This window comes from Drosophila ficusphila, unplaced genomic scaffold, assembly GCF_018152265.1.
Source record: "Drosophila ficusphila isolate 14025-0441.05 unplaced genomic scaffold, ASM1815226v1 contig_414, whole genome shotgun sequence".
Taxonomy (NCBI): Eukaryota; Metazoa; Arthropoda; class Insecta; order Diptera; family Drosophilidae; genus Drosophila; species Drosophila ficusphila.
The window spans coordinates 4,338,716-4,354,074 of NW_025064328.1; the positions used below are offsets into that span (position 1 = coordinate 4,338,716).

The window sequence follows — 15,359 nt, forward strand, 5'->3', positions numbered from 1 at the left end:
TCTATCGTTTGTCACGCGCTCACCTCCCTCGAAGAGAGTATCCACCTTAGCTTCGCTCCAACTCGCTCTCCGTTGGACTCTCTTGCCGCTTTGATTTGTGCTTTTGTTGGGGCCCGTTACTGCCGCTCTTCGCTCTCCGACGCTCTCGAACTCTCTCTCCGCGCAATTCTACAGCCGCTACTTCTGATTCTTTCGGATCGTGCTGCCAAGTTCAGATACAGATACTTGCACGCGTACTTCTCCTCGACTGTCGCTTGTCGCTCGTTCGCCTCGCATTCGCATGAATTTGTATCTGAGAGATTGTTTTAGTTTTAGTTTTTCTTCCACTCGATTCCTCTGTGTGTTCGCGTTCTTCTGGCCAGCCATTGCCATTGTTTCTGCCTCGGTTTCTGTTGAATTTCGTTTGCCGCTGCGAGAAATCAGTTTGACGTTTTGCTTTGACAGGCAACCGTCGTCGATCGGGGTTCGTGAGTAGCGGATCGCGCGGATCGCCGCTGAATCTCGTGAATCTTAGGGCGTTCTTTTCTCGCCGGTCGTCGTCTCGGGGAGAATTCCAACTAGCCGCTGCCGCAGTAAGCGATACGGCGATATAGCCACCCAAGTTGCACCACCCGCTGACCAGCGGAGAAGCAGCCGAAAAAATATTAAGTTATCTCCGTGGCCGCAATAATCGACAATCATATTCCCCGATTTGTGATCAATACGTATATGTGTGTGTGTGTTGGTGTGTGTATATCGGGGGTGCGTGTGTATTGTTCAGATTGAGTGCTGTTGGCAGCAGCGGCAGCCGTAAATGTGAGCCAATTGTATCTCTCAGATACGTTGGCGGTGTTATCGCCGCTACTGCTCCTACTGTCGTGCCCGCGCTATTGTTATTATTATTTTTAATGCATTGAATTTGAGTTTTGCAGCTTACAAAATACCGCACACATCCGATATATATATACAGATATAGATATATACATACATATGTGGAGTCGGGTCGGAACGGGTCGGTCGTACATATTTTGCAATATCTTGTGCGTCAACAACAGCAACAACATCCGTTCTATGAACGTGACCCCCGCGCATTAAAATAAATTCTAATTTGTGGAAGAAAGAGCAGCGAAAATGTTTTGTTATTGTTATTGCGAAGAAGTGTCGTGTGTGTGAGTGTTCTAGTGTCTGCTTGTATGAGTGTGTGTGTGTGTACGGGGCAATATTTTATTATGAGTGCGTGTGTCTGCCCATTGTGCTCATGTGTATTTGTTTAATTTATATCTAGAGTCTGATATAAATATTAAAATAAAAAGAAATACGTATACATGCCTATGTGCATAAAATATCAGAAGCAACAGGCAGCAAAACCAAAAGCAACAACTACCAGCCAAACGACAAATTTTTGGTACGTCAACAGATAATGTATTGTATATGTACTTAAGTTGGACATTTTTTCGGGCTACGATTCTGTGTTCGTTCGCTGTTCACTTAATTTGCGGCCATTCTCTGTCCACATTCCTTTACACAGGCCTTAAGATACAAATCAGCGCTCCGGCCATAGAACATACGTTTATCCTTACATCCCCCTCCCCCACCCCCACACCACCATCCGAAAAAAAAAAACAACAACAGAAAGAAACAGATTTCCAAGTACAAGGCACCTTGAGAGTGTCAACGTCTGGCATCTGCCCTCCAAAAAGATCATAAAATTAAATGAAACGAAATAGCAGAAAATAAAATTGAAAATTTTCATGCAACTGGCGTCGCAAAAAGCATTTTGCAGCTTTTAATTTAACTGAATAACGCTCAACGCAGCTCACCTGACTGACTGACTGACTTCTTATAGGCGCGACAGAGGCACATAAAAATCGCTTAAAATGTTCGTGGGGGGCTGCAGGTGAGCCATGATGCCCATACTGGCCATAAACAATGTGAAAAATATCATTTCGTACTTATAAACAAGCGGCGATAAGTTTGCAAATTGCGTTCGCATTTCGCTTTTCGTATTTCGTGTCTCGCATTTTGCATTTTGCATTTCGCTTGCTGCCAAAACCGAAAACTTTTTCCACTTTTTGTCGTAGTTGTAGTTTTTTTCCCCATTATTATTTCGGCCATATCCCGCGTGGACTGACCCATTTCGTCGATTATCTAACGCCTGTTTACTATATATGCTCTGGTCTACGCAGGTGTACAAGTGTGTGTGCGTAGATTTCTTTTCGTTTTCACTATCTGTGCGATAGGCTGTCGCCCAATCAGTTGGCTGGCTTAATTAATTCTCGATTTTAACTGTTTATTAAAATGGATTGCTGCCGCTGGCGGCGGAGGTTGGTACCTGCTCCTATTGTTAACAGCAAATAAATCCGAGTAGCTCGCGTGCATACTGATTGGGGAGTTTTTTATTTTCTGTTGTCAGGGCGGGGAAACGCGCAAAAAACGCGGGGGAGGCAGGCTAACGTGCACTCGAATGTTATTATTATTGCGACTACAGTTATGCAACGCTCGGGCAATAACACCACCCACTTTTACTTCCACTTGCACCTCGGTTTCCCCCTCCCCTCCCAAGGCACTCGTAACCCCGGAGTGCCGCCTTGTCTGCAGTTCGTCTAAACTTTATGCTCGGTTCGCAGTATGCCATTTGATTGTATTGTCAACTGGGGCAATCAGCCATCCAGCCATTCAGCCATCGAGCCATCCAACCCACTATCTCCCTCTCTTTCGTTTACAAGCACACCGACTCTGTCTAATCTTCCAGGTTGCGACACTGTTCTATTCCCCTCCCTCCCATTCTGGGTTATATCTCACTTGAGATCGGCATTTGAAATGCAAATTCCCAACTGGCAAACTCTTTGAAAGCACAACCGGAAAAGTACCAATAGATATTCCACTGAATATACATATATATCCTTTCCATATATGTGGTTCTTATTTAGTTTTAGTGCTCTTTCATGTTTGTTATTAATTGGGCGAGGTCCGAATTTCCGCATGTAAGTGATTAGTAGCCTTTTCATTGTGATGCCTCAAGGTCTGCGATCAGCGGCAGCGAATCTTGAGGATGCCACATACAGCTCACACTTGTGACGCAAGTTCTGAACATAAAATTCTTCGAGAGACCACCGACAAGGTTGTTCATCGTTGGAGGACACATACGAGATAATAATGGGCCATTAAGTTTTATAAGGGGCCACTTCAAGTTCTGCCCTTTTGGGATGGAGAAATCTATAATTGCAACACGTTTCCTTGGCTGCCACACTTTTTATAGGGTGTTTAAGTGGGGTTTTAATTGTGGTATGAAAACATTGTTTCATATGAGCTAAATCATTTCATATTTTTTAAGCTATCTGAATATTATTTTGTACAAATAAAAATCAATTCAATTTTTGTAATCTTTTTTGGCATTGCTTTTAATGTCATTAAATTGCATTATAGAAATGTATACATGTGCATGTCACTTATTAAAAATGTGATCGGTGATTATTTTAATTACCCGCAGGCTATTTATTAAAGCATTTTGTTTTGTGGCTTTCCTTATCAACATATTAATTATTGTCAAACCCTTAATTTAAAATGTAGAAATGTAACACACGATCGAAAAACTATTTAACAATGCAAAAGTTTACTTTTCGTTGCCGCATTTCCAATTAACTTCTAACTGTTTTTCTAACTATTATGGCAAGTCGTAAACTTAGATACTCCATTTCAACACCTGACTCCGCGTCAAATTGGGCATTCGTAATGGATCTCCGTAGACGACACACATTAGGTGTCCGATACGCTATACGCTTTATAGCGATTGGATTCCGATCTGTTTGTGCATTGTGCTAGGTAAACAGAAAGCCAAAGCCGATCAAGCGATCGATCGATCGGCAGCTGCAAAACATCAGCGGGCAAAAACTATTAGATACAAAATTGCTCGAATGCGCTTCGCCATGTTCCATGTACATCATTCATTTTTTGGTCTCGGCCAGGTTTCCTATATGGCCGGGCTTCGGCTGCCAAATACCCACGTTCTCTCTCGTACATATTGGTAAGAAATTCTATTAGGGGCAAACACACACTAACATACTAACACACTAATACACACACAGGCAGGCACACAAACACAGAGGGCGGGCATCCTGATGATGCTATTATACGAATACCCACAAGCACCTGCATACTAATAGCTTCGGGCCAAACATCCGTGACTGGCTGCATCTAATGAGTTGACGTTGACGTCGGGGACCGCTAATAGAATTTGGCACTCCTTGGCACTCGAGCTTTTAGTTGCATACCAAGAGGCGCCGCGGCGCAGGAACTCGAGGTCCCGATTATACGTCAGTTTTTGTGTGTATGTGTGTGTGTGTGTGTGTAGCTTGGCAACAGGGCGGCTGAGGAATTGCAAAGCGCCGCGCTCCCCGGGCAGCGGTAAACAAATTATGTTACGTTCACAGCGTTCGTTATTTATTTGAAAACTTAAATGAGGCTGAGTGTACGGCGAAAGCCATTACTTGTTCATTTTAATATGGTCGGGCTAAAAATAATTTGTTTAAATCAACAAACACACCATAGACTGATGTGTACGCGAAGCTGATTCTCGACATCTCTATTGTAGTTTTTTCCACTGCCGGGAATGTGGATGAGTTTGCTTGGAGCTGAATCTGTGGTCGCACTGAGAAAAACCAGTTATAATTCAACACAGGGGGGAATTCGTAGATTAAATAAGTGTGATCTTAGTTGACAAAGTTATTTCGACTTCATTTAAGAAGCAAGGTCACACTGCCCTCACCTTGAAGATTCCCATCTCTACAAGTAGTTGGGCTCTTTTCTAAGAAAAACTTAATTTGAAATTCAAACCGTAATGCTCTCTAATTTATCAAACGTTTACTACCCTCCTAATAAAAAATTCCAAATGGATGACCGAAAAGGTAGAGATTTATTTCGCTGTGCACTTATGTTGCCGCTCCTGTTCCTTCGCTCGCCTGTCTTTCTGTGTGTGTCTTCTGTTGTGACGCCTTTTGTTTTTGGCCCCAACAATGCAAACGGATTCAGACAGAGGGACGACAACAAGTGTCCTTATGGATGTGGATGTGTTTATGTACGAATGCAGATGAAAGACAGCCTTTCCCTTTAGCAAGTCAATCAACGTCGCCGGGGATAAGGACTATCTTTTCCGCCACACCCCCCACAGGAATTGTGTTTCCTCCTCCCGAGAAGGGACAGAAAACATTTCACTCGCAGACTTGATCTACCGTGGAAAATGGGAGTAAGGGTTGAGTCGAGCTCCAATTGCCACTTGAAATGGGTACGACTTTCGGTGACTAATCTGAAGTGTTCTTTCGCTGGATTCCCATGCTCCCTGCTACACTCCACTCCACTCCACTTGACTCTACTCCCTCTCATATCAGTTGATTTGCTTCTTTCGCTTTCGTGCGAGTTTTATCAAAATATTTAAAATTGGCTAGCAAGACACGAGCACGAGCGACAGAAGGTTTTTCTATTTGCCTGCCCCAAGATAAAGCCGACTGACAGCCGGAATGAGAACAACAGGGCGACATCCACATTCACATCGACATCGCCGTCACAGATATGTACCCAAAAGCAGTATTATATATGACACCCACAAATCCCCACAAGTCAATTGTTTGATACGTGCCACCGAGGGTTCAGACTATCAAGTTTCGCCAACTTTCGGGACGCGAACTTAATATGGCAGACAGGAGTCGTTGTCAAACGAGTGAAAAAATAAAATGAAAAAAAAATAAATAAAACGCAAATACAACTCTGACTGGGCATTATTCATATGCATCGAGTTGGTCACGTTCAAGGGCCCCGTTTTATTTTTTACATATTCGTTTTTTTTCTCGCCTTGGCTCCAATAATCATTGCCAATATTTGGGCTTTTATGAATTTATAACAATCGCCAAGAGTTTTTGACAATTGTGCGGGTGCTCTGTCCATATTCGATGAGAGTTTCAATGGAACGCCGCCTGAATGGGGAACTCGAATGGCTTTCGTAATCGAGTCAAAATACCAGTAATGCACTGCAACTCGTCATTTATCACTCTGGCTTATCAATGTCAATTTAACTAGTTTAACTAATTAAGCTGCGGATTATCAACGAAAGAGAAAATAACGAAAAGGCCGAAAGTTAATGTAGGTCAGTGCCTGCTAAATTACTGAATAGAAGCCGTGGGGTTTAGAGGATAATTTAATAAAGTTTATTCAAATAAGGTTGGCAATCTTTATCAAGGGCTAAAAGGATATTAAAAATACTAAATATTCCCAACAAGTACTAAACGCTTAACGCATGCAAAAAAAAATCCATTATCCTTCACTTTGAAATTGACTTTTATTATACTGGCTAAATTCAAGTTCTGTTTGTACAAAAAGGCAATATTGACAGTGAAAAACGATTGGTAGTAAAAATGTGTGAAATATGTTTTTTAGATGACGAGCTTGGCCTCACAAAAGCGATGCAATTTAAGCTGCTGCCAAACTATGCAAAAACTGCTTGCAAATTTTCCTGACAAACTGATTGCATTTGCCCGGCATTTCAATTAACCTCTCTTTTTTTTCTTTGCAGCATTGTGTGAAACATGTGACCAGTATCTCTGCTGGCCATCAGTCAATCAATCAGCAGACCGCAGCCCAAAAATGTTTCAATTATGTTATCGCCAGCAACAACGACATCGTCCAGAATCGAAACCATCGAACCAGAGCAGAACCAGCAGAACCAGCAGCAACCACAAGAAGGCAGCAGCACTGCCAAGGCCAAAAGCGTTGGTGGAGCGAGCAGCGTAAGCCGTGCCATCGAAATCCCGGCAATCCCAGCAATCCTCCGCAGAGCAAGGACACTCACAGAGAGGAGACTAAAACCGAAATCACAAGGCAACCAAGAGCAATTTAGCATAGCAACCGCAAAGGAATTGGCCAGGCAATTGCAGCAATCGGAGCAGCAACCAGAAGCAGGACTTCGCCATGGGTTGTTCGCCGAGCACCCTGCCCGCCCCCTCCGCCTCCGCCTCGGCCGCCGGTGGCCAGTCCGCCGAGCGGGGATCCCTGCCCCTGGACGCCTCTGAGAAGGACGAGAGCCGGCTGTTCTGCATCAAGCTGCGCCGCAGTCGCCTGCGTCGCTGCAGCTGCGGCGGCGTGACCTTGCAGCCGCCCAGCGACGGCAACGGCAGCACCACCGGCGACAACCTCTGCGGCCAGGTGCTCCTCAATCCGCTGCAGACCAAGAGCGAGGCCGACTACGAAAAGGTAACCAAAAAGCCGCAGAGCAATTCCCCTCCGACTCCCGGTGTTCATTTCTTCATGTCTTCCCAAAGCTGAGCACCGGCAAAAAGGACTCGATTGTGACGGTGGCCGCGCTGGGCAACTTCACACACAGCGTGGTGCGACGAGCCACTGGCAGTAAGTAGAGTACTTTCATTTATAATATAGTATTTTTAGATCTGCGTAGGGTGGTAAAGGTCAAATGTCTCTAATTAGTGAAGAACATTCTATTGGGAGGGCCTATCTATTACAGTTCATTCTTCCAAGGTTCATTTAAGAGTGTTGTCTGTGGCATTTCAGAAGATTAAAATATTTGATGATTCCCACACATATCATACTAATGAGTCACGAAATTGTTTCATGTTCTTAAGTTTTTTTCATAATCAAAGGAAACTTGATCCCTTCGGCAGCATCAATAACTCAATACCCTTTAGCCTTCCGAGGAAGCGTTGTGCTGTTGGTCACCTTCAAGCACCAATATTAGCCACCAATTGGGGAAGATAAGGCTCGTGATTGAGGAACTCTGCTTGAGCTTCTTCTAATCTGAAGTGAGGCTACTTTACCGTCAAGAGCTTCCGCTATGCTGGCTGATAGCACTCGTAGAGGCACTTATCAATGGGAATCTCAGAATCGGTTGCACATTTCCTTTTCTTCTGATTTTCTGAAGATTTACGATGCTCCAAATTCGAGCCAATCAACTCAAGTGGCTGCCATAACTTTGCTAGATAAAACGGGATTAAGATTGATTAGTGTGTTGTAGGGTATTGCCGGTTTATTCACACGTTTCGCTTATTTGGTCTTAAACAAATTGGTTTTTGCTATGCACACAAAGGGTTGGAGTAATTAGTCAATACCGCTTATTCATTATGAAATTTTTAAAAATATACATCAATTCCAAAAGAATTTGATAAAAGTACGCAAAAAACAACAATATAGTTTGTTTTCTTGATATCATTAAACCTAACAAATATTTACCATCACATGAATGACAATACAGTGCGATAGTTGTGTAAATCAACAAAGATAACTGATGGTTAGGGTTGGGATTCCCTTCAAACAATTATATTCTTCCGCCTTTTTTATAATTTGCAAGCCAGGTGCTTTAAATTTCATTGGTATCAGCGTGTTAATTTTATTATTTTCGCTTTAATTAAATAAAAGGTCATTTTAAGTTAAAATCTTTTCCTGACTTTGTTTAAAAAAAAAAAACTACGATGTACAGGATATTTCTAACCCGATTTTAGTGAAGGGCATGGAAAATAATTTTAAAACCACGATTTTTTTTGTGAAAAGTTTTATTTTGACTTATTAGTGAAAGGGTATTAGCTGTGCCAGTGCAATCCAAGCGATTGTCCAGGTTACTTGATCCCAGACTCAAAAGAGTCAGCTGGCGCTTGTCGGAGATCCAAAGCGCAGCTGTTTTGTGTCGACGTCCAATTAACAGTTCCCCGCTCTCGGCCCCACTCTCTCTCCGCTCCTCTCTCGTGCTCTCTCGCGTCGCGTTTCAATGGAGATCTGGTCAGAGAGTGGGTGAGCATCGGTGAAACTTGATCGCGCTCAGCCAACGGATCGGATTGGGAAAGAGCGGAAGGGAGAGGGGATGTGGGGGGGTTATTCGTGGTTCTCTTGGTGGGCCGGAGAGCAAGCTTCGTTTATCGCCAAAGCTCTCTCGCTCGCCGCTACGGCAACAGCTGCTCCCCATTTATGGAGCCATTTGTTGTAGAATCTTTCGCCGCGTCGGTCGCTCAGTCGCTCAGTCGCAGTCGCTGTTGCAGTCGACGTCGCTGCAACATAGAGTGAATCCCAGTGTATGTGCCATATAGAATCGGAGTCGAAATTTGCAATCGGTATTTGTTGCAAAAGAATCGCGTTCCATGCAAATCGCCAAAAAGAAACACCGAAAGAAAAGAGTGCCAGCTGCAAACTGGTAGCCACATTTCGCGGCCTAATGCAGTGGCTCGATTTTGGCCAAGTCGTGCCTATAACACGCTATATCGCATATAACATATAACCCAGGGCCAACCAGTCGTCGTCGATCCAAAGCGATTGCAATTAAAAAACGCATAGAGCCAACTGGAAATCATGTACGCGCTGAAATTCGTTGGCTGCAGTTCGCTCGAGGTGGAAAAAAACAGCTTAGCGTGCTCTAAAATACAACAAAAGTGTACATAGCCGCGCACGAAAAAAAAGTGTTAAAAATCAAAACAAACTTCACAACTAAGTGTGCCAACAACCGCAGCGGCAGAAACAACAAGTGTAACGAGTAGCAATCTCCGGCTAGATTTTTGTTTTTTTTTCTTCTTTTTGTATTTTTTCTTTCTTTTTCGTGTCTATAGATATCCGATAGATACAGATACGCAGCAGATACCGCCGCCAGCCTCCTTTAATTTAGAGCCCAATTTCGTTTCGTACTGCCCATTAATAGATATAAGTTACGGGGAGCTGGGCACTGTGATCGAAAAAAAAAACAAAAAAACGAAAAACCAAAATAAAATAAAAGCCTCAATTAATATGCAAAAATTCACATGACAATATCTGGTTTTGTACCAGTCACACACAGCAGCCGTATAAGAACAGAAGGAGAGCGAGATACGTTTCGGGGGTATTGGGGTATTATGAACTCGCACTCGCACTCTTAAATTTCATTTTTTTTCATTTTCAACATTTAATTCAGCTCGATCGGGGGGAGCGATCAGTCGCCTCTCGCCGGGCAACAAACCCCCGAACCCCGGTAAACAATGGAACGCCCACGGAATGGCGCCAAAACATCAATCAAAGCCAAAGAAAACAAACTGAACGATCACTCGACTCGACGCTACTCGATTCATTATAGGCGGCTAATCCCACGCGTCAAAGTTCTGCAGTTTATCAGTATTTCCCGTAAATTGGGAAATTGAGCGATGACGGCCGGTGGTGACTATTCTTTTGCGATTCACGCCGTTCTTACACAAATTACGTTCAGTTTAGCCACGTGAAGCCCTCGACGAAATATGCGCAGATTAGATTAGCCCTGGATACTCCCTATCAATATATGTAGTTTTCTATTCCCCTTTTTTTTTTTTTTTTTGGTTTTCGGTTTCTTTTTTTACCATATTGTCCAGCGGTTGGCTATCAGCGGCGAGTATCGCTGAGCCAAGAAGATCGGGCTAGATAGAGCTGGCCAATTTAACTTCGATTTTGCGGCCCATGGCCACCCACCCACCCACTTTGCCCCCCAGATGTAGATTGCGCACGGGCACGGGTTCGTACCTGTGTATCTGTATCTCTGGCCGGGCTGTATCTGCATCTGGGCGAGCGTACCTGTATCTGAACCTGTGCCCATCGTATCCACCGTATCTGGCCGCCGCCGCCGAACGCACACAGCCTAAACATCTGAATACTATGAGCAAACTTGCCTGATATTATCTTATCACAAATTAATTGGTCGCCATGACAACGGCCAAAGGCGCAAAAGGCCCCGAAAACCCGGGCGAGAGATTCGTTCGGCCAATGGCACTGGTCAAAAGCCCCTGCTCTTTTTCGCCCATACCTCTAATCCGCTCTTTGTACTAAAGTTAAATTCTTTGGCAAGTGGCGCTGGAGTTTGGGGGGCTTTTATCGAAATGCACCTGCCTTCGCGGACTAAGCGCCTTATGTTTGCGCCCCAAAAGTATCTCACGGATTGGCGGCGACAAGCGGACCGACCGACTGCCTGCCTGTCCAGCCCAGTAGACCGTTAGTTTTTGCCGCAGCGCACACAACAGAAAACGCCGCAGTCGCAGTTCACCGCTGCTCGCAGTCCACTGGCAGTTTGAAAATCCGTGCGAGAATTATCATCTGGCAAACAGTTCTTCATACCGGATTAGAGCGGACGTTTTCCCCAGTCGGACTCCGCGTTTTATTTCCATTTTGTGCCAATTTGGTTCCCCGGTTTTGGCTTTGCCGCCCATCGCCCGCTTATCCCCCGCAATTTGGCCAATCGATCATTTGGCAGGATTTGAGTGCATTGGATTGTTGGGAAAATTCATATTTAATGAGCCCGCGCTTCCCGTAAATCCATCTCACTCTGTGTGTGACCTTGTACTATGAGCAGCACTGTGAGCCCAGGCAGTAAGTAATAGATATATCTGAAAGATATATCGGCTTCCAGAAGGAATAGTTATAGCCAGGTTTTTTTTTAGGGGAAGGCCGAAAATTTAGAGCGCCTGTTGCTGCGACGTCAGCGGCTGCTGGTCGTCTTTTTATCTAAACAATTTATCGATTTTCGTTTAGATTACAACGCGTGTGCCCCTGCCTCCCATTCCGCTCCACTTTACTCCCGGGCTGCTCCAAAAAAAAAAAAAAAAACAAAAAGCGAAAAAAAAAACATAACACAAACGATAAGATACACCCGACCCATTTGAATAAGCGCAAATATACTGTCCCCACTGGCGGCGGTTCATGCACAGTATATAGCATATAGTATATAGTACATGGATCTCGTACCGCCTGCTCGGTACATAGGCCCACTCGGTGGGTACTTTCCCTGGCTAGTTTTTGTTTATGCCCCACTCGGGCTATTTATATTAAGTGTGCACACATGCTGCCGTATCTTCTGAGCGTGTGTGTGCGAGTGTGTGTGCGTTTGTGTATGCATGTGGGGCAGTTTATCATTACGCACTAATTGTGTGAAATCAATGCCGCAGCTAGATAAACAAACTATTGCACATAAATGACAATTAACATAATGCCACGAAAATAATCCAAATTTGTGTGACTTCATTTGCAAAATACCCGAGACAACAGAAAACCGGGAATAAATAAGGAAAAGCGAAAGAACAAAAAAAAAGAAGCAGAAGCAAAAGCGGAAAAAACAACAAAAAACACAAACAATGATAATTTCCAGCCAGCCGAATTTGGTTGGATCGGCGACGACCACGACGACGACCACAAATGCCCACATGAGCGAAGAAAGTGTGCCCAGCACTTGCAATTGTGGGGGGTGGGGGTGTGGCCGTTGCCATGGCCGTGGGCGGGGGAGTGGGCGGGGTAGTGGCTCTGGGGGCCAGACAATCCCCAGTCGCGGAGCCAACAACAACAACAGCAACAGCAACAACAACGGTAACAGCAACAACTATATTGAAAACACCAACATCCACGGCAGCAGGCAGAGATTCATTAACGCGTCCGGCCTCCGAGTCCGAGCTAAATGTGGGTAAGGTTCCTCCACTTTTCCGTTTCTCCCCTCTCGCTTTCGTTTTCCTAAAACCGAAAACCCCAATCCCCCTGCAACCCCCTCAACTCTTCAGGGGTTAAAGTTGAGTTTGATGATGCGGTTAACATGCGTGGCCTCCGGGGAGTGGTTGGCCAAAATTATGATCTGCCAAGTGGGCTTCTGGCCATTAAAAATCAGTATAAAAGTTTTCTTCATTCCCCGGCTTCTTTAATCAATGTTGGCAACTAGTTGGTTTTCCACCTGTTTGCCCAACTTGCCTACTTCAATTTAAAAGTTAAAGCGAGCAATTGAACATTCTAGTGGCTAGAAATGGAAAATATGAAGCAAATTCCTGCTCTATTAAAATTAAATTTCTGCTGGGTTTAGAAATCATAAAGTCCTAATTTAATTTAACTCACAAATTTAATACTGCAATGGATTAAAATTTAAACCGAAAATGTATTAAAGTTTAATAACAATAAAACTTTGACGAGCTATAGCACCAAAGAAAAATAATCCTATTTCCACAGATTTAAACGAAACTATAAGGCTGCTTTCTCAACAGCATTTATCTCGAAAATAAAAACATTTTTTTCCCAACAGTATTTCAACTCATAAATTAAGACAAGGCTAAACAAACAACGCGCGAACTTTTTGCAATTTTAATAAAATTCAAAACAAAACAAATTACCAACGTGAGTCTAAATAAAACTGAAAGTAAATAGTTGGAAAACGAGAATAATTTAAAGGAAAAATTTGTTAAGCAAATCAGGTGAAGAAAGCTTACAAAAATCTACAAACGCATTTCGAGTCATTAAAATATTAAAGTCTAATCAAGTTTTACATTTCAAGGGGCAATTAAGCCGTATGAATATTCCTTATCAAATTAAAAAAGCCGCAAGACAGAACCTAAAATTACTTGTTGATAACTTTAATTTGCTTGCAGAGAATCCGCACGAAAGCCTCGAACGAATTTCGTTACACAAAAAGTTTGTTTGGTCAATCATTTGGGGGGTCTTAAAAATTGTTTTCGGGCCTAAGCATACATAACTTGCGAGCGAAGCCACAGAATTTTAATTTCCCCGAAAACTTTGCCAAGGAATTTAACTTTGCGAATGCCTGAGAAGGTATGGCAAACTCCAATATGGATTCAAATTCTCAACTTAAATATGTACAATATGTACAATGTACATATAGGAGCAGACGATATGCATGCTGGATACTTGAATGGATTGGGAATTGTTAAAGGAGTTATTTGTTTAACCTTCAATTCCGAGCACTCCAGTTTCCTATGATCTGCGAAGCCGGTTGCCCTGGCAGCCCTTATGTCCTTTTATAAAGCATTTTTGTGTTAGTTTGCTTGCCACAGCATAAAATAAAGTGGGCTGTTTGGAGTTGCGACCTGTTTCTCATTAAGTGAAATACAATTTGTGCGGCTTAGTTGCTCGGGGGTCCCTGCTCAGTCGCTCGGAGTGGCTTCGTTGACAGATAGGAAGCCTGGTAGCCAGGACCGCCCCCCAAGGACCTTTGTACCCTTTCGCAGGCACACGCGTTGTGTGTGTGTGTGCGTGCGTGTGTCGGTGTGTGTGCGTTTCGCCCGTTTATAAAGTGTTTCTGAAATGCCAACGTTTATAATTAAATAAAACGTGCAACAAGAGGAATTAATGTGCGTGCGTGTCCCTGCCAGAGTGTTGGTAAGCGAGTGGGTTAGTGTGCGTGTGAGTCTGTGTGTGTGTGGGCTGCCCAGCGGGAAAAGGTGTGGAAAATATACTATTTTCCTGTGCTTTCTTCATACAAGCGGAATGTGGAAAAACCCCTTTACCCCTTACATTTTTGCCGTCTCTCCTTTCAAAATACACGGGGGTGACACAAAAATGAAGGGGTAAAGGGAAAAATCCAGTGGACCTACAGCTGCTGAATGCAGGGCAAAATCCTGTGGATGCTCTGGCTGCTGAAAGCAGGGCAAAATCCAGTGGACCTACGGCTGCTGATTGCAGGGCAAAATCCACTGGACCTACGGCTGCTGAATGCAGGCCAAAATCCACTGGGTTTTGGCCTTCCCGCTTTACAGAATTTCCACATGTAAAAAACAATACTTTTTAATTTGGTATATGCATTTATTAATCTATATACAGTCCAAGGACCTTTGTCATAAGTATTTTTGTATATTATATTTTTTGCCTCAGTGAACGATGAACGCAGATCATCTTGATATTGGCGAAGACTGTAATTGTCGTTTCTGAGTGACTCTGAAAATAAAAACCATAATATATTAATATATAACATATTAATACAAATCAAAAAATATTTAAAAAGTATTGGGAAAAATAGAGAAATTTAGAAAAACAAGTATACTTACCATACAGTACGTTGGAGAAATTATTATATGAATTTAAAAAAAATGTAATTACATAGTAACAAGCATGGCTATTGAAAATTATTAAAAATGTAGTGAGTACTTACAAATGCTTCTGGATTGGCTTCGGCATCGGAGTCCAAGTGGCCGAGTTCTTCAAATGACGAAATCGAAATGTCCGCTTGCGCACTTTCAGATTTGCCATTAATATTGACATATGGGCCAGAATCTTTGATGTCGAATCTATTACAAATTTTATGAAAAGAAACATTTGTTTGTTCTTGTGAAATTGAAAATAAATTTAAATAGAAAACTTATTTACTTACTTGACAACCGCCTCTGGCGGCTAATATTTAGTTTTCGTAAAAATGCTTATGTTCACCATATCCGTAACGCTGAAATAAGGATATACAAACAAAAATATTTATGTTATAACTTACCTTTATCTTGTTTTTTAGAATAAACTTAACTTTTTTTCACTTTTGACACATTTTGCACGACATTTTTACTGATGTGACCGTGCATATTCTGAAGAAAGACAATAATTAGTCACAACTTCGTTGTAACTTATGGTCATATTCAGAAACCCACCCCATT

At 43.0% G+C, this 15,359-nt stretch overlaps 1 protein-coding gene across 1 annotated transcript; it reads left to right on the forward strand.

Annotated features, from left to right (window-relative positions):
• The first annotated feature begins 949 nt into the window (after positions 1-949).
• Positions 950-7,379, forward strand: LOC122320127 (high affinity cAMP-specific and IBMX-insensitive 3',5'-cyclic phosphodiesterase 8-like). The gene is made up of 3 exons (XM_043208328.1): positions 950-1,384; positions 6,542-7,218; positions 7,287-7,379. Exons 2-3 carry the CDS (start codon positions 6,937-6,939, stop codon positions 7,377-7,379), a joined length of 375 nt encoding a protein of 124 aa, XP_043064263.1. The 5' UTR covers positions 950-1,384; positions 6,542-6,936.
• The last annotated feature ends 7,980 nt before the right edge of the window (positions 7,380-15,359 follow it).

What these genes read in the sequence shown, in the direction of transcription:
- LOC122320127 (XM_043208328.1), top strand. Translation starts at nt 6,937, where the DNA reads ATGGGTTGTTCGCCGAGCACCCTGCCCGCCCCCTCCGCCTCCGCCTCG. An exon ending in GCGAGGCCGACTACGAAAAG is followed by an intron (nt 7,219 to 7,286) that starts GTAACCAAAAAG and finishes GTCTTCCCAAAG; the next exon opens with CTGAGCACCGGCAAAAAGGA.